Source organism: Suricata suricatta, chromosome 1, assembly GCF_006229205.1.
Source record: "Suricata suricatta isolate VVHF042 chromosome 1, meerkat_22Aug2017_6uvM2_HiC, whole genome shotgun sequence".
Taxonomy (NCBI): domain Eukaryota; kingdom Metazoa; phylum Chordata; class Mammalia; order Carnivora; family Herpestidae; genus Suricata; species Suricata suricatta.
In genome coordinates this window covers 104,518,611-104,537,536 of record NC_043700.1, presented here as the reverse complement: position 1 = coordinate 104,537,536, position 18,926 = coordinate 104,518,611, and the positions used below count along the sequence as shown (strand labels likewise).

Below are 18,926 nucleotides of genomic sequence, written 5' to 3'. Positions count from 1 at the left end.
TGATTGTTTCCTTTGCCTTGCAGAAGCTTTTTATCTTGATGAAGTCCCAAGGGTTCAGTTTTGCTTTAATTTCCCTTGCCTTTGAGGATGTGTCAAGTAGGAGATTGCTGCGGTGGAGGTCTAGGAGGTTTTTCCCTACTTTCTCCTCGAGGGTTTTGATGGTTTCCTGTCTCACATTCAGGTCCTTCAGCCATTTTGAGTTTATTTTTGTGTATGCCTCTTTAGCAGGTGGTGCTGGGAGAACTGGACAGCAACATGCAGAAGAATGAAACTAGACCACTTTCTTAAAACAAATTTTTATAGGGCACCTGGGTGGTTCAGTTGGTTAAGCTTTCAACTTCCGCTCAGGTCATGACCCCCCAGTTTATGGGTTTGAGGCCCACATTGGGCTCTGTGCTGACAGCTCAGAGCCTGGAGCCTGATTTGGATCTGTGTCTCCCTCTCTCTCTGTCCCTCCCTTGTTCACACTCTGTCTCTCTCTTTATCTCAAAAAATAAAATAAAACATTTTTTAAAAAGTATGATATTAAGAAAAATTTTTTTAATGTTTATATATTGGGGCACCTGGCTGGCTCATTTGGTAAGAATGCAACTCTTTATCTCAGGATTGTGAGTTTAAGCCCTAAGTTGGGCACAGAGCAGCTTACTTAATTTTTTTTTAAGTTTATATCTTTTACTCTAGACATGAGACTGTTTCAAAGGAAAGAATCATAAATGGAGACAAAGTATAAAATTTAAGGATTTTGTCACAATATTATTGATAATGGCAAAAATACAGAAAAAATTAACTGATCAAAAATTGCTTAATTAGGGGTCCCTGGCTGGCTCAGGTGGAGGAGTGATGACTCTATATCTCAGAGTCATGACTTTGAGCCCCACATTGGGGGTAAAGATTACTTAAATAAATAAAACTTGTAAAAAAAATATAAATAAAATAAAAGCTTAGATACTGAAATACACTAGTCATACCTACCCAAGAAGTACTCTGTCCACAGCCACATTAGTGGAAGAAGAAATGAGAAGTTTCCATGGTCTTGCATTTCCAGCTGTAGGAACTTCACTCTTTTCAAATAGCTGTACAAAAAACAAAATCACCACTGCCAGCAAATAACTCTTTCCTGCTCCAAAAACACCTAGTTATTTTGGAGGAAGGGGAAAAAGAATAAAGGCAATGATATAAATAAATTTTTGAGAGTACAAGAAATATTTCATCCATCTACTTCCTGCTCTTTTTCATATAATTAATTTATTCAAAAAAACATTCATTGAGTGACTACTATGTGCTTTACACAAGGGATAAATACATAGATAACCAAAGACTTCCACATTTAATGAGTCTACACAGAAAACAAAGTGAAGGAACAATGAAAAAATAATATGATAAGTAACACTGTTATATCAAAGAAAAACATTCCTCTGTGCTTTGGTGGAGACTGGAATGCTTCTTAAAATAAGAAGTAGCAGAGCTAAGTCTTCCAGCATAAGATATCCAGCCTGCTTAAAGAAAGAGTCATTCTAGGCAAAGGCATGACAAAGTATGTAGATATTACCCATTTCTATACAGCCTATAGCAAAACAGGTAAGAGACAAAGACGACAAGGCAGGCAAGAAGATAAATCACAAGAGTTCTGCTCAGTGTGGCTACCAAGTTTAAATTTTGTCTTGCAGACTAGGGAAAGTCACTGAAGGATTTTCAGCAATAGAATTGACTTAGGCAGACTGTATTTTGTAAAAACTACTTGAGTGAAAATATTAAAAAAGGTAAAATTAAAGGCGGGTCAGTTAGAAAGGGGTGTGAGATAACCATAATAATAATACATGCTAACTTTCCTCAGTGCCGTCCATGTGCCAGACACCGTTCTACGCCCTTGACCAATGTTAACTCATAGTCTCCAACCCTGAGAGAGATGCTGTTATCAATTCCATGTTACAAAGTGGGAAATTAAAGCCAAGAGATAAGTAACCTGCTAAGATCATACAGCTATTAAATAAGAGAACCAGGATATAAATCCAGGATTACAGCTCTCGAGCCCACCTTCCCACCACCAGGCTATATGGAGGTACAGTGAAGGCTTGGATGGAGACCTGGAGAGGAGGAAACTTATAGGTAAGAAAGGAAGAAACCAGAAGTGAAATATCTCAGTGACTGATCAGATGGGGGAGATAAACAGGAGGAGGAGACTAAGAGTCACTTCATCTAAGGAGAAAGAATAATCAAGGATGACTCTCCAGTATCTATCTTGGTCAACAGGGTGGATGTCATATAAATCCTCAAAATAGCACAAAATAGCTTTGGAGTGAATGTTTGAGGAAATGAGCTAAAGAGGTGACAGAATCCAGATAGAATTATTAGCTCTGAAGAGGCGGAAGTAAAGCTCCTTTACTGGAACAGAACCAAAAGAAGTAAAAACAGGTTCAAACTTGGGTAAAATGGAGGAGAGCAGGATATTGAGAGGAATTTCTGTTATAAACTACATTTCCTCTTTTAAAGGCAGAATCAATTTCAGAAGGAGTAGTGCAGGGAGAAGGAGAGGTTAAAGGTTTGGAATAGCTGCTGGGGAAGAATGAAAGAGTGAGCTCACTAGGAAGGACAAAAGGCTTTGTTGCTCAGACTTGAAGTTCACTCTGATAGTGCAACACATAGATATCTAGATCAAATCTGGATACTGAGAATAATGGGTATATAATGCTATCCACTCATTAGATACGCAACCTATTCTCCTTTTCAGGGTGGTCAGTTCTGCTCTCATCTAATAGTTTACTAAAGTAGGTTTAGATTCAAAATAATCTATATAGAGTCATTCTGGAATCTTCAGTGATTGGGAAATTACAAGCAGACAGAGTTACAAAAGCATATATAACAGTATATTTATTAGAACTGTTTTCTTTCTTGCTTCTTACCATGTATGATCGTGATAGGGAGGGTATGCGTTTGCAATTCCTTTACTTCAGCATTTTCGTGCGATGCCATCATTTGAGCTATCTGAATTAAGGCGGTAGATTGATCCTCATTTAACTTGTGTTCCCGAATTAATTGACTAGCTAACTGCAATGTTGCTTCCAGGCCGAGCAGTTCAAATTTTGTGTTGATATTTGAGAAGGCTGGTGGGATAAATTTTCTCTTACTGACTTTCTTGTTGCTAACTATAGTTGATGAAGGCCTAGTAAAAAGGCATCAAAAAAAATCAAAGAAAAAAAAGGGCTTTTTGAAATAGTGAGTAAACCTATTAATAACCTTCATTTCATAAGCATCACAGAGAACTTTTTTATTAATGGCACAAATGGACACATGCCACATTTTGAAGGAGGGTGGAGGAGAAAACTACCATTTTAATACCATATTGAATATCAACTATGTGCAGCCACTATCCTATGCATTTTACACAGTATTTGATGTAATCTTATTTTTAAAAAAATTTTTAAACTGTTTTTATTTATTCTTGAGAGAGAGACAGACAGACAGAGAATGAGCAGGGGGAGGGGCAGAGAGAGAGGGAAACACAGAATCCAAAGCAGGCTCCAGGCTCTGAGCTGTCAGCACAGAGCCCAACGTGGGGCTTAAACTCACAAATCATGAGATCATGCCCTGAGCAGAAGTCAGATGCTTAACTAAGCCATGTAGGTGCCCCATAAAGGGGTATTTTAAAACTCAAAAAATTAAGATTATGTCAAGAATAAAGTTAGTACAGAATGCCTGGGTGGCTCAGTTTGTTAAATGTCCAACCCTTGATTTCAGCTTGGGACATGATCTCACAGTTCATGAGATCAAGCCCCATGCTGGGCTCTGTGCTGATAGCATGGAGCCTGTTTGGGATTCTCTCTCTCTCTCTCTCTCTCTCTTTCTTTCTGCCCTCCCCTTCTTGTGCATGCACATTCTCTCTCTCTCTCAAAATAAATAACATTAAAAAATAGTATTAATATACATACTGAATTCAGCCTGTAAAAAGGATTCTTTTATTTTTTATTATTTTTTTAAATTTACCTCCAAGTTAGTTAGCATATAGTGCAACAATGATTTCAGGAGTAGAATCCAGTGATTCATCATCTACATATGACACCCAGTGCTCATCCCAACAAGTGTCCTCCTTAATGCCTCTTGCCCATTTAGCCCCTCTCCTGACCCATTACCCCTCAAGCAACCCTCAGTTTGTTCTCTGTATTGAAAAGTGTCTTATGTTTTGTCTCCTTCCCTGTTTTTATATTATTTTTGCATCCTTTCCCTTTTATTCATGTTTTGCATTTTATATTCCACTTACGAATGAAGTCATTTATTTGTCTTTCTCTAATTTCACTTAACATAATATGCTCTAATTACACCCATGTTGTTGCAAATGGCAAGATTTTATTCTTTCTGATTGCCAGTCATACTCTATTTTATATATATCATATCGTTTTTATCCATTCATCCATTGATGGACATTTGGGCTCTTTCCATACTTTGCCTATTGTTGATAGTGCTGCTATGAATATTGGGGTGCATGGGCCCCTTCGAAACAGCATACCTATATCCCTTCGATAAATACCTAGTAGTGCAATTGCTGGGTCATAGGGTAGTTCTATTTTTAATTTTTTGTGGAGCCTCCATACTGTTCTCTAGAGTGGCTGCAACAGTTTGCATTCCCACTAAGAGGATTTTTTTCGATGTTAAATAATTTGTGGCATAAAAACAGAAATGAATAAAAAGAATCAACATTCAAAAGATCCTTAAACTATTATTCCTTAAAAAAGGCAAAAATTTACAGGAACATCCTTTTAACTACTGACAGTAACTTCATGGTCTCTGAAAGATAATTAAAATATTTTGGCAAGAATTTATGTAATGTACTTTGATTGCATTTTCATATTAACAGTCACCATTCTGAGTATGAATGACTACTGGTAAACAATGACTTACATTGTCAGCAGGTACGGTGTTAGAGGTAGGGTAGCTGGGTTAAAGTAGTCCTGAATGTTTTTCAAAGTGGTCAGCTCTGTGCTAGCATTACAGACCAACAATGCATGGACCACTACTGTAGAGGGAATGCAGAAACTGATCATTTAGTGAAAATAAAATGGATCATAAAAGAACTATTAAAAATGTTCATACAACTCAGAGCTCAGCTGCTGCACTAATCATATGACATAAAATAAACCCTTAAGCACATGGGGAGGTACTTCTATGCATTAAATTATTATATGATCTGCTTATTCATTCTTTTTATATAGGTATCTATCTATAAATCGCATAACTTTAATCAAACTTGGACTTCTATATATCAACTAATGAGCAAGAACAACCGTGTTGAGTTAGTGGATGGGGGCCCTGCTTGACAGTTCCACCTAATCAGCATACCACCTTGTGTTGTACAGTATTTGTGTAACCTCTGGACATTTTCTTTCATTTCTCCAACTATTTCATAGAAATATATGGAAAGCAGAAAGTTAGAATGCTGATGTTGCTGAAGAAACGACTGTAACAAATATTAAAATACATATATTAAAGTGACAAATTAAGTAACAAATGTTTACTTAACTAGACAGGCTCTTACTGACTCAAGCTAGTTGACTAGATTTATTCAGTTCTTGAAGAAAAAAATCAAAAGTTAAAAATGTATATGAAGTACTTAAATGATTAAATGTTGTCTTTAATTAGTTATAGATTAAATTCAACCATCAGGAATTATTTCAGAGATCACAATGTATAAAGTAATCTACAGATTCTTAGAACTGAATAGGGATTCAGCCTACTAAAATTTCCTTTATTAAAATAATAAGGCTGGTAGCCAAGTAGCTTATTAAAAGTTTCTCAAGACAGATGATAAAAAAAACCCTCAGAATAAAAATCATACTCTCCTGTTCAGCTGCTTGCAAAATCTACAAGATCTTCTCAATGTAAAATAAATGATTTATTTACTAATGTACCCTATTAGAATAATAAACTGAAAGAATTAAAAAAACAAAAGAATAAAAACTTGATGTAAGAAATTATTTGAGAAAATCCTTATATGTTTAATGTTTATATTTTAATAAATTAGGTATATTCTGTGTAAAAATCAACTTTAACAAATTACGTAGGTGAGGGTTCAAATTTTTATTAAGTTGTTAGCCCTCTGAGACTGGAACTGCAAAAATATTTATATATTCGACTTTTATACACATCTTTCAGGAACACATATAACACAGGAGCACAAAAACTAAGCAATACATTATATATAATAATAGTAAATAGAGGTGGATGCTTTTTGTTAGCTTTAATCAAATAATCCCCCACAAAGTTAGCATCCTTACTCACAATGCATCTTATGTCTATCATATTTCTTTTAATATACATTAATATAAGCATGGCAATACTTACTGTTAGTGGGCCAATTAGAGGGGAAATAACCTTTCAAAGGTAGTAGCTCCACTTCATTGGTAGATGATGGTCCAAAGAAAGCACTACTTGCAATGAAAGTATCCAATTCAAAGTCTAGGGTTTTTGAAATCACCCAAAGATCATCTGAAAAGACAAACTTTTTTTTTTTTTTTAAGAACTCAGAACTATTTCAATGTAAAAGTACTTTGGATTCCTTACATGTATTGTCCTATGTTATTTCCACCCCCCCAAAAAAAATGAGGGTCATCTGAGTGGTTCAGTCAGTTAAGTGTCTGACTCTTGATCTTGGCTCAGGTCATGCTCTCACAGTTCATGAGACTGAGCCCCAGGTTCATGAGAATGTGTCCCGTGATGGGCTCTGCGCTGACTGCTTAGAGCCTGCTTGGGATTCTCTTCCTCCCTCTCTCTCTGCCCCTCCCTTGCTCATGCTCTCGCTTTCTCTATCTCAAAATAAATAAATATTTTTAAAAAAGAAAACTTTATAACTGTATCAGACTTTCCCAAGGTAGAGCATTAGTCTGAAAAGATGCTCTGCCATATAATGGTTTTCATGCTCAAAAAAAGTGGGCAACCTGTGGATAGACTACAAATTCTCGGAATGGACCTGTCCTTAACTGATGCTCTAGATGAACTAATGTTCTTTCTTTCTGTATAACACGCCATCTCCACAGCATATTGAGCACACATAGCTAGTAGACTATTTTCCACAATACCTATATACCATTTCTACCACCAGTTGAGTTTACTCTTACAAAGAGTCAATTGTATTTGTTCTAAAACTTATTTATACCAGTTGGACTGGTTATAATTATATATTATATACATAATTATTTGAACTATTATGAGTATAAAAAATTATCTTAAAAAATCAAAGTAATAAGTTAGAAGGAATTCATTTGCTTTAAGAAAGCCACAAAACACACAAAAAAACTGCTTTTGACTCAAGCATAGGTGAGGAATATGAGAAAAGAAATTAAAAACATTTAAATCATTTTCCACTTAGATTGCTTCACAAGTTCTTTCTCCATGTTTAAGAATTTAAATTGGGCTTTCTTTTGTTCATAAAGCTAAGCTTAGAGCTACATTGAAGTTCAAGGTTGTTACATTTTGAAAGTGGAGGAGGAGGGGCAAGATGGCGGAGAAGTAGGGAGCTCTGTAATTTTTGCCCACCCACATCTATCAAACTGAGAAGGACTGAAGCCACAATACTCTGATCTGCAAGAGTGGGAGGAAAACACACAGAGTTCAGAAAGGAGACAAACTCAAAGGTGCCTGAGTGAGTGCGAACTGGGGAAATAAAAACAAGCCAGTCTCAGAGGTGCTTCGGAGAGGGAGCCTCAGCCCAAGGCAGAGCTGGGGAGAGCGCCGCCATTCTCCCCACAACGACCAAGGCAAGGTCTCAGAGAGCAGCCCCCAAAACCTACCTACACCAAACCACGCCCATCCACGAGGGAGACCTGCCTTTTTTTTTCTTGCCAGACAGATATATTTTCCTTTATTTCATTCTTATCTCTCCCCTCAGCTGGTTATATGCTTTTAGACTGTCCACTGTCTTTTGTTGTTTCTGTCCCCCGCCTTTACTTTTCTTTTCCGTTTTTTTTTTCTTTTCTTTCCCCTTTTAGTTTGCTTGTTTGATTTGTCTGTGCATTTGCGTGCTTTTGTTCCCTGTGTGTTTGTCTGTCTGTTTTCCTTTCAGGGCTACATCAAGAAACACGCCAAAGTACACATGGTAGAGAGTCCCAAATATCACTGAGTAGGGAAATAAAATAATCAAAGGCACAACAAGAGAAACTGAGAGACACCATTAAAAGAACACCCTGAAATGACAGGCCCTGGACAAAGAGCCTCCTTTACTAGAGCAATACTAAGAGGTGCACAGTGCATAACAAGCTTTTAAAACTGACAAGACACAGAAAGCTAGCCAAAATGACAAAGCAAAAGAACTCTCCTCTAAAGAAATTCCAGAAAGAAGTCACAGCCACAAAACTGCTCAAAATAGATATAAGCAACATAAATGAACAAGAACTTAGAACAATTGTCATAAAATTAATCACTGGGCTTGAAAAAAGCATCAGAGAAGCTATTGATACAAAGACTAGGGACCTTCAAAATAGCTGTGACGAGTTAAAAAAAAGGCTATAAATGAGGTGCATAATAAAACGGAAGTGACTGCTGCACGGAATGAAGAGGCAAAGAGGAGAATAGGTGAATTAGAAGACACAGTTATGGCAAAAAAAGGAAGCCAAGAAAAAGAGAGAGAACTTGATACAGAAGCACAAAATGAGAATTCGAGACCCGAGTGATACAATCAAATGGAACAATATTCATATCATAGGAATTCCTGAAGAAGAAGAAAGAGAAAACGGTCCTGAAGGGATGCTTGATCAAATTATAGCTGAGAAATTCCCCAATTTGGGGAAGGAAATAGCCACTGAAGTCCAAGAGGTACAGAGAACTCCCCTCAGACGTAACTTGAATTGACCTTTGGCATGATATATCATAGTGAAACTGGCAAAAATATAAAGAGAGAATTCTGAAAGCAGCTAGGAATAAAAGGGCCCTAACATACAAAGAGAAATCTATCAAAATGGTTACAGACCTATCTAATAAACTTGGCAGGCCAGGAAGGAATGGCAGGAAATCTTCAATGTGATGAACAGAAAAATTATGTAGCCAAGAATCCTTTATCCAGCGAGCCTGTCATTCAAAACAAACAAGAGATAAAGGTTTTCCCAAATAAACAAAAACTGAGAGAATTCATGACCACCAAACCAGCCCTACAAGAAATCCTAAGAGGAACTCTATGAGGGAAATGTTGCAAGGAATACAAGGTACCAGAGACACCACTACAAACATGAACTCTACAGAGAACACAATGACTCTAAACCCATATTTTTCAATAATAACACTGAATGTAAATGGACTGAATGCTCCAATCAAATGACAAAGGGTAGCAGAATGGATAAAAAAACAAAATCCATCTTTTGCTGTCTACAAGAGACTCATTTTAGACCTGAAGATACCTTCAGGTTGAAAGTAAAGGGATGGAGAAATATCTATCATGTGACTGGAAGTCAAAAGAAAGCCGGAGTAGCCATACTTATATCAGACAAACTGGACTTTAAAGGCAGTAATAAAAGATGAAGAAGGATATTATATAATAATTACAGGGTCTCTCCATCAGGAAGAGCTAACAATTATAAACATCTATATGCCGAATTTGGGGGCACCCAAATACATAAAACAATCACAAACAGAAACACTCTTATTGAGAAGAATGTGCTAATTACAGGAGATTTTAATACTCCATTTACAGCAATGGATAGTTCAACCAGAGAGAAAGTCACTAAGGAAACAATGGACCTGAACGACACATTGGAACAGATAAAATTGATAGATATATTTAGAACTCTGCATCCGAGGTTAGGGAATTCACCTTCTTCTCAAGTGCACATGGTACATTCTCCAAGATAGATTACATACTGGGGCATAAAGGAGCACTCCATAAATATAAACAAATTGAGACCATACCATGCACACTTTCAGATCACAATGCTATGAAACTTGAAATTAATCACAGGAAAAATCTGGAAAATCTCCAAAAAAGGGGAGGTTAAAAACTACCCTACTAAAGAATGATTGGGCCAATCAGGCAATTAGAGAAGAAATTAAAAAATATATGGCAACAAATGAAAACGAAAATGCAACAATCCAAACTCTTTGGGAAGCAGCAAAGGCAGTCCTAAAAGGAAAATATACTGCAATCCAGGCCTATTTCAACAAACTAGAAAAAGTGCAAATTCTAAATCTAACAGAGCACCTAAAGGAACTAGAAGCGGAGAAGGAATAGCACCCCAAATCCAGCAGGAGAAGAGAAATAATAAAGATCAGGACAGAAATAAATAATATAGAGTCCAAAAAAACCAGTTGAACAGATCAATGAAACCAAGATTTGGTTTTCTGAAAAAATAAACAAAATTGATAAACCTCTAGCCAGGCTTCTCAGTAAGAAAAGAGAGAGCACCCAGATAGACAAACTCATGAATGAAAATGGATCTATTACAACCAATCCCTCAGAAATACAAGCAATCATCAGAGATTACTATGAAATATTATATGCCAACAAACTGGACAACCTAGAAGAAATGGACAAATTCCTAAGCACACATGCACTACCAAAATTCAAACAGGAAGAGATAGAAAATCTGAACAGACCCATAACCAGTGAAGAAATCGAATCAGTTATCAAAAATCTCCCAACGATTAAGAGCCCAGGGCCAGATGGCTTCCTAGGGTAATTTTACCAGACATTCAAAGCAGAGTTAATACCTATTCTTCTCAAGCTATTCCAAAAAAAAAAAGATATAGAAGGAAAACCTCTGGACTCATTCCATAAAGCTAGCATCACTTTGATTACCAAACCAGACAGAGACACAACAAAAAACGAGAACTACAGGCCAATATCCTTAATGAATACAGCTGCAAAAACATCTCAACAAGATACTAGCAAATCGAATTCAACAGCATATAAAAAGAATTATACACCATGATCAGTGGGATTCATCCCTGGGTTACAGGGCTGGTTCAATATTCGCAAATCCATCAATGTGATACATCACATTAACAAAAGAAAAGATAAAAACCATATGATCCTGCCAATAGATGCAGAAAAAGCATGTGACAAAATACAGTATCCTTTCTTAATAAAAACCTTTGAGAAAGTTGGAATAGAAGGAACTTACTTGAAAATTATAAAAGCCATTTATGAGAAGCCCACAGCTAATATCATTCTCACTGGGGAAAAACTGAGAGCTTTCCCCCTGAGATCAGGAACACAACAAGGATGTCCACTCTCACCATTGTTGTTTAACATAGTGCTGGAAGTCCTAGCATCAGCAATCAGACAACAAAAGGAAAGAAAAGGCATCAGAATTGACAAAGATGAAGTCAAACTTTCACTTTTCACAGATAACATGATACTCTATGAGGAAAACCCGACCGACTCCACCAGAAGCCTACTAGAACTGATTCAGCAAAGTCATAGGGTACAAAATCAATGTACAGTAATGGGTTGCATTTTTATATACCAATAATGAAGCAACAGAAAGAGAAAAAAACTGATCCCATTCACAGTTGCACAAAAAACATAAAATACCTAGGAATAAACTTAAATAAAAATGTAAAAGACTTGTATGATGAAAAAACTATAGAAAGCTTATGAAAGAAATTGAAGACACAAAGAAATGGAAAAACATTCCATGCTCATGGATCGAAAGGAGTCAAAGAATAAACACTGTTAAAATGTCATTATTACTCAAAGCAATCTACACATTCAATGCAATCCCAATCAAAATCGCACCAACATTCTTCACAAAGCTAGAACTATCCTAAAATTCGTATGGAACCACAAAAAACCCCGAATAGCCAAAGTAATATTGAAGAAGAAAACCAAAACGGGAGGCATCACAATCCCAGACTTTAGCCTCTACTACAAAGCTGTCATCCTTGAGACAGTATGGTATTGGCACAAAAAAAGACCCATAGACAATAGAATACAGAACCCAGAACTGGACCCACAAATGGATGGCCAATTAATCTTTGACAAAGCAGGAAAGAGTATCCAATGGAAAAAGATAGCCTCTTTAACGGTGATGCTGGGAGAACTGGACAGCAACACAGAGAATGAAACTAGACCACTTTCTTACACCATACACAAAAATAAACTCAAAATGGATGAAGGACCTGAATGTGAGACAGGAAACCATCAAAACCCTCGAGGAGAAAGTAGGAAACAGCCTCTTTGACCTCAACCGCAATTTCCTACTCGACACATCCCCAAAGGCAAGGGAATCAAGAGCAAAAATAAACTCATTGATAAAAAGCTTCTGCAATGCAAAGGAAGCAATCAAGAAAACTAATAGGCAACTGACTGAATGGGAAAAGATAGTTGCAAATGACATATCAGAGAAAGGACTAGTATCCAAAATCTACAAGGAATTCACCAAACTCCACACCCGAAAAACAAATAATACAGTGATGAAATGGGCAGAAGACATGAACAGACACTTCTCCAAAGAGGACATCCAGATGGCCAACAGATATATGAAAAGATGCTCGGCATCACTCATCATCAGGGAAATACAAATCAAAACCACACTAAGATACCACCTCACGACAGTAAGAGTGACTAAAATGAACAAATCAAGAGATTATAGATGCTGGAGAGGATGTGGAGAAATGGACACCCTCCTACACTGTTGGTGGGAATGTAAACTGGAACAGCCACTCTGGAAAACAGTGTGGAGGCTCCTCAAAAAACTATCAATAGAACTCCCCTATGACCCAGCAATAGCACTGCTGGGGATCTACCCAAGGGATACGAGAAGTGCTGATGCATAGGGACACATGTACCAAATGTTCATAGCAGCACTTTCAACAATAGCCAAATCATGGAAAGAGCCTAAATGTCCATCAACTGATAAATGGATCAAGAAGATGTGGTTTATATATACAATGGAGTATTCCATGGCAATGAGAAAGAATGAAATCTGGCCATTTGTAGAAAAGTGGATGGACCTCAAGGGTGTCATCCCAAGCGAAATAAGTCAGGTGGAGAAAGACAGATACCATATGTTTTCACTCATAGGTCTAACAGGAGAAACCTAACAGAGAACCATGGGGAGGGGAAGGGGGAAAAAGAGGGAGAGCGAGGGAGGCAAATCATGAGAGATTCTTGAATACTGAAAACTGATGGCTGAAAGGGGAGGGGGAAAGGGAAAGGGGGGTGATGATCATGGAGGAGGGCACTTGGGAAGAGCACTGGATGTTATATGGAAACTAACTTGACAATAAACTATAAATTTAAAAAGCACTATAGAAAAAAATTGAAAGTGGAATTTTTACTAGAACAGTGTCCACTGGCCTTTCAAGTATTTTTTTTTCTTTTCCTTATCTACTTAAACAGAAATTATACCTACTCTTTATGTTCTTAAATCCAATCAAATTAAGTTATGTGATGAATAATAAAATAGAAATTAAGACTAAAAAATTCAGATTGGTATATCTTTATGAGTGGTATATTTGTGGGTACAGTTTATACAAGATAAAAAAGAATTTCCAACCAAAAGATCCATCTTCTAAGCAAAAGTCTTGATTCTTCATCAAAAGGTCATTAAATTATTTCACATATTTTAAGTTAAAATATTTAATGCTCATATGCTTTATTATAATCCCTGGCTTTAGCCAAGTTTGAAAATTAACTGACAAACCACAAGTCTCAACTGTATCAGAAAAGATAGCGTACTGGGCTCCATTCCCATCTTGGAAAAGCAAATGCATATCAGCATATTTAAGGTTCTGAAAAAATCTTAGATTAAGGTTATCTGTTTAACACAGCATTTTCCAAATTTATTTAGCCACAGAACCTAGTCTTTTTTTACTTTGACTTTTATCATATCCCCACAGAACTATTGTTTTAGAAAATTTGTTTAGGAAACTGCTTTTTAAAAAGTTCATTTAAATTCTGTGGCAGCTCAGCTAACCGGGGTGGCCGGCCACTGAATGCCCCACCTGCCAGAGGAACCCAGAGCCAGCGTATCCCCTCTTAAGTGCCAAACCTTTTTTTTAAACCATTTTTTATCGTTTTTGAAGAAGCTCTTTTTAGACGTACAAGAGACATCCCTCTCTGCCTTCTTAAACCAAGTTTACTCCAATTCAGCCTTTTCTGAATTGGTGACTCTGTCATCAGTAACTACTGAGAAAACTGTCGTGTGCAGATGTGTTGCCTCTTTCTTTCTCAGCTTTTGTTTTCGTTTTTGTACCTGGGTTCTTTGGGGGGTTTTGTGGGCTTTGTGTGGGTTTTGGGGTTTTTTTGTACTTTTTACTCCCCACGCCTTGTCTTCTCCCAGGATTTTCACCCATTGGGCTGCCTTGCTCATCTTTATGCCCCAACCCTAGGTAAGAGGCACACTGCATGGTAGGCACTCAATCAGTATTTGTTGACTCCAGACCATTGTTGACTGTGGCTTCTGTCAGGGTCTCTACCTTGTGCAGCTCTTCTCCTCCCCTTTTAGTTTGTTGCTTCTAATCTATGTGGTCTGAGAATTTGTGAAACCAGTGTTGTTAGAAGTGTATGTAAACTGAATCAATAAGCTCTGCATGGTGGCCAATGGCCTCTCTTAATGGCATTAAAATGCATGGACTTTGGGACAGCTGAGCAGTGGCTTAGAAGCCATTTTGCAAAAACACAGGATTTAGAATTTTCTTGCTGGAAAGGGCCTAAAAATTGGTTTCAACGAACCCCCTGGATTTCCAACAGGTACAACAGGCCCAGAGAGGTTTGGTGACTGGGTCCAAAGTCACAGAGCTGTCCGGTTCCAGAGCTAGCCTAGAGTAGAGTTCCCTGACCCCAAGCCTGGGGCTCATTCCACTACCTCTCACACTTCACAACATTTTCCTCAACACTCAAGGGCCCAGAAAGTCTGCTCTCTCCAGAGATCCTCCTGGCGGGGGAGGCAGAAAGGGATTTAGCAGGGACTTCTGAACACTTTGGAGATCAGGAAGGGACAAAGGAACATAATCCAGGGCGCCCTTGCTGCTCCCTGGGGTACTGTATCTGGACAGAAGTGCCAGATCCTTTGGGACCTCACCCTTCACTGCCACCGCTTCGAAACAGGGGTGCTCCTCAGCAAGGAAACCTACCAGAGGCTTATATTTGCACCTTAGCCTCAGTAGCCAGAAACCCCAGAGAAGCATCCAACTGGAGCTCATCTTCAACTCCCTGATCGTAGCCTGTAATCATAAGTGAGTAGTTCACTCTAAAATGTACTTGCAAAATAGGCCACTTGCAAGAGGGCATTGGGTCAACTAAGTGTTATCAAGTTAAAGTAAAAAAGACAGTACACTTCTTTTAGTTTTTGTTTTTCCTTTGCTTTATGTTTTGCTATTTCCTCGTGGCTTATAATATAAAATCGATTATTACAAGTTTTGTTCTGAATATTTATTTTTTGTATTCCTAAAAAAAGTTCATCTTTATTTTACATCTAATTAAAAAAAAATACTTGTCAAGTTAGGTAATATATATTTAAACAATTTATTCCTTATTTGCCAGGATTTATTTAATCCATCACAATTTTTAAAAAGATCTCCAATTCAAAACAGAAAAAAATCTGTTCACTTTTCCCTTCTCTCTTTATCTCACTGAAATGACGGGAGAGATTTAAAATACAAATCCAGGGGCGCCTGGGTGTCTCAGTCAGTTGAATGTCTGACTTCAGCTCAGATCATGATCTCTCTGCTCGTGGGTTCGAGCCCCACATTGGGCTCTGTGCTGACAGCTCGAGCCTGAAGCCTCCTTCCAATTCTGTCTCTCTCACTCTGCTCTTCACCCACTCGCAATCTCTCTCTCAAAAATAAATGAAAAACATAAAAAAAGTACAAAAAATAAAATAAAATAGAAATCCAATACAACGTTAGAAAACAGCCAATGGGACAGGGAAAGGCATGCTTACTTCAGAGCAGGGAGATTCCTACAGAAGCCACAAAGAGAATATGAAAAGGATGATTCCTTACCAAGCTAGGAAACTCCAAATCCTTTGCAGAGGATGGAAAGGAATTCTGGCAGTCTGTGGGGAGAGGAAGAATTTTTCCCAGCAGATTCCCAGGATACCCCCAGGCTCATCAAGCAAGGGGACACAGAGGAATTGTGACCATAGAAGCCCAGCTGGGACATTAATGAATGATGGAATAATTCTATCACTTTTGGAGAAGTGGACACCAGGATTTGTCTTGAGGCTAATTTGAGAATGTAACCCTCTAAAACAAAGACTATCAGGGGAAGACTTTGAGCTAGAGAAACAGGACAGCAAGCCACGTAACCCTGGGCACCAGGGAAAGGTAAATAGATCAGAATCTATTGGCAGTTCATGTATCTATAGGAATTCTTTTTTTTTTTTTTCAGTAAAACACAATAGCCCAGGGATGGCTGGCTGGCTCAGTTGGTAAAGCATGCAACTCTTGATCTCAGGGTTGTAAATCTGAGCCCATGTTCGGTGCTGAAATTACTTTAAAAAAATAAAATCTTAAAAAAGAAACACACAATAACCTAACCTATATTATATTTTGGGTCAATATACATTTTAAATGTCAAGTAAGTATTATTATTATCATTTTATTGAGGAGGGAAGATTCGCCCAAAGAAGTTAAATCATCCATAAACACAAGGCCAGTCAATCGCATTTCTGGTACTGATTTCGGACCAATATCAATAAAATGTCTATATTGCAAAATATGTCACTAAGTGAAAAAGATAAACTCCAAAAAATTAAAGATTTATATCACTTTAATAATGTATAAAAAAATCTAAAAATTTAAATTACAATTGACTCCTAAACAATATGGAAGTTAGGGGTGGTAGCCTCCCACTGTCCAAAATCTGCGTATAACTTGACTCCCTAAAGCCTTGCCTACTAAAAGCCTATTGGCCAGAACCTTACAGATGACATAAACAGTCAACACATATTTTGTATGTTATATGAATTATCTATTATATTCTTACAATAAAGACACAAAAATTATAACACTATACTGTACTTATTTTAAAGACCCATGTGTAAGTGGTTCCACACAGTTCAAATCTATGTTGTTCAATGGTTAACCTGTACATTCTTTAGGAATTCATTTATATAAACTTATAAACAATGAGAAGCAAGATGCTGAAGAAGAAGGGATGAAATAATAATTATTTTAGGTTAGGAGACAGCCAGATGAGTTAGTGGGGTTACTTTATATTAAATGTAGTAACTATAAAGATACTTGATTTTGCTTTATAGATTCATAATTACATTATTTAAAATAACTAAATAATTAAAGCACTCTAGGTGAAGACGAATGATACGAGTAGGTCATGAAACCAAAGATAATGATTAACCCAATTTAGTACATCTAAGCTTCTTAGAAAATAATTCTTTTAAGGATTTTATTTCCAATTATCTAAAACTTGTGGTCTAATATTGTCAAATTGTGTAGACAATGACAGAAGTATCAACAAAGTCATTACATTTTCAGTTTATTTATTTTTTAAAGTTTATTTTTTTATTTTGAGAGACAGAGTAGAGAGTGAAAGAAAAAGAGAGAGAAACCATGAGTGGGAGAGTGACATAAAGAGAGGGAGAGAGAGTCCCAAGCAAGACCCCAGCTTGAACCCAGAAACTATGAGATCATGACCTAAGCCAATACCATAGGTTGGATGCTTAACTGAATGAGCAACCCAGGCGCCCACATTTTCAGTTTATCTTTGATATTAGGTCAGAGTAGAGCTGAATCAATATACTAATTTATATAATGCCAAGAAGCTAGCATAATTTTTCTAAACAAAATTAAATAGATTTTGTTAGCCTTTAACAAAATTTTTAAAAAACTAAAATTTTAGGGGTATCTAGGTAGCTCAGTCAGTTAAGAGCTTGACTTCAGCTCAAGTCTGTGAGTCTGAGCTCTGCGTCAGGCTCTGTGCTCTGTGTGTCTCCCTCTGTCTCTGCCCCTCCCCCACTCACACTCTATGTCTCTCACTCCCAAAAATAAATATTTTTTAAAATTAAAAGAAATAGTAATAAACTAAATTTTTAAATATTATTTTTAGAAATGGTCTAATTTGTTATACAATAACAATATATGCTATTAAACAGTACTTTATAAAACCTCTAATGTAAAGAATTTACAGTTGTATGTAACTGAGATACAAGGGTAGACCCTGTTACCAACATGACCAGGTCAACTTACTTTTACTATAAGTTGAAGAACTTTCCTTCCGACTCAGCTTAAGATAAAGTTTGCTTTTAGGTTCACTATAAAATTCAGGACTTACAGTAGTAAGCTTCTTTAGCTTGCCATACTGTTTTCTTTGAAAGGCAAATCCTTTTCTGGAAAATGAGTAAAAACAAAAATGAATTTAAATATTAAGGTACAAATTTTTACTGAAATATAATTGTCAACAACATTATAGTTGTTTCAGGTGTACAATATAATGGTTCAAGAAATATATATAGGGGCGCCTGGGTGGCTCAGTTGGTTAAGGCTCCAACTTTGGCTCAGGTCAGATCTCACGTTCATGGGTTCGAGCCCCGCATCAGGCTCTGTGCTGACAGCTAGCTCAGAGCCTGGAGCCTGCTTCAGATTCTGTGTCTCCTTCTCTCTCTGCCTCTCCCCCTCTCATGCTCTGTCTCTCTCTGTATCAAAAATAAATAAAACATTAAAAAATAAATTAAAGGGGCGCCTGGGTGGCTCAGTCGGTTATGCGTCTGCCTTCGGCTCAGGTCAGATCTCATGGTTCGTGGGTTCGAGCCCCGCGTTGGGCTCTGTGCTGACAGCTAGCTCAGAGCCTGGAGCCTGTTTCAGATTCTGTGTCTCCCTCTCTCTCTGACCCTCCCCTGCTCGCACTGTCTCTCTCTGTCTCTCAAAAATAAAAAAAAATAATTAAAAAAAAGCATTAAAAAATAAATTAAAAAAAAGAAATATACAGATATATATCAGTAAAAATTTGTATATTTTATACATATATATATATACGTATATATACG

The 18,926-nt window shown here is 37.1% G+C and overlaps 1 protein-coding gene across 2 annotated transcripts in view; it reads right to left on the bottom strand.

Annotated features, from left to right (window-relative positions):
* The window catches only part of ZGRF1 (zinc finger GRF-type containing 1), an 81,184-nt gene that overhangs the window by 19,041 nt on the left and 43,217 nt on the right, over nucleotides 1-18,926 (bottom strand). For both annotated transcript variants that reach the window (XM_029918264.1, XM_029918338.1), the window contains 5 exons: nucleotides 18,130-18,269; nucleotides 6,334-6,477; nucleotides 4,894-5,008; nucleotides 2,901-3,160; nucleotides 973-1,132 (listed from right to left, as the gene is read on the bottom strand). In XM_029918264.1, the coding sequence (XP_029774124.1) occupies nucleotides 973-1,132; nucleotides 2,901-3,160; nucleotides 4,894-5,008; nucleotides 6,334-6,477; nucleotides 18,130-18,269 (819 nt within the window). The remainder of the gene's footprint in view (nucleotides 1-972; nucleotides 1,133-2,900; nucleotides 3,161-4,893; nucleotides 5,009-6,333; nucleotides 6,478-18,129; nucleotides 18,270-18,926) is intronic.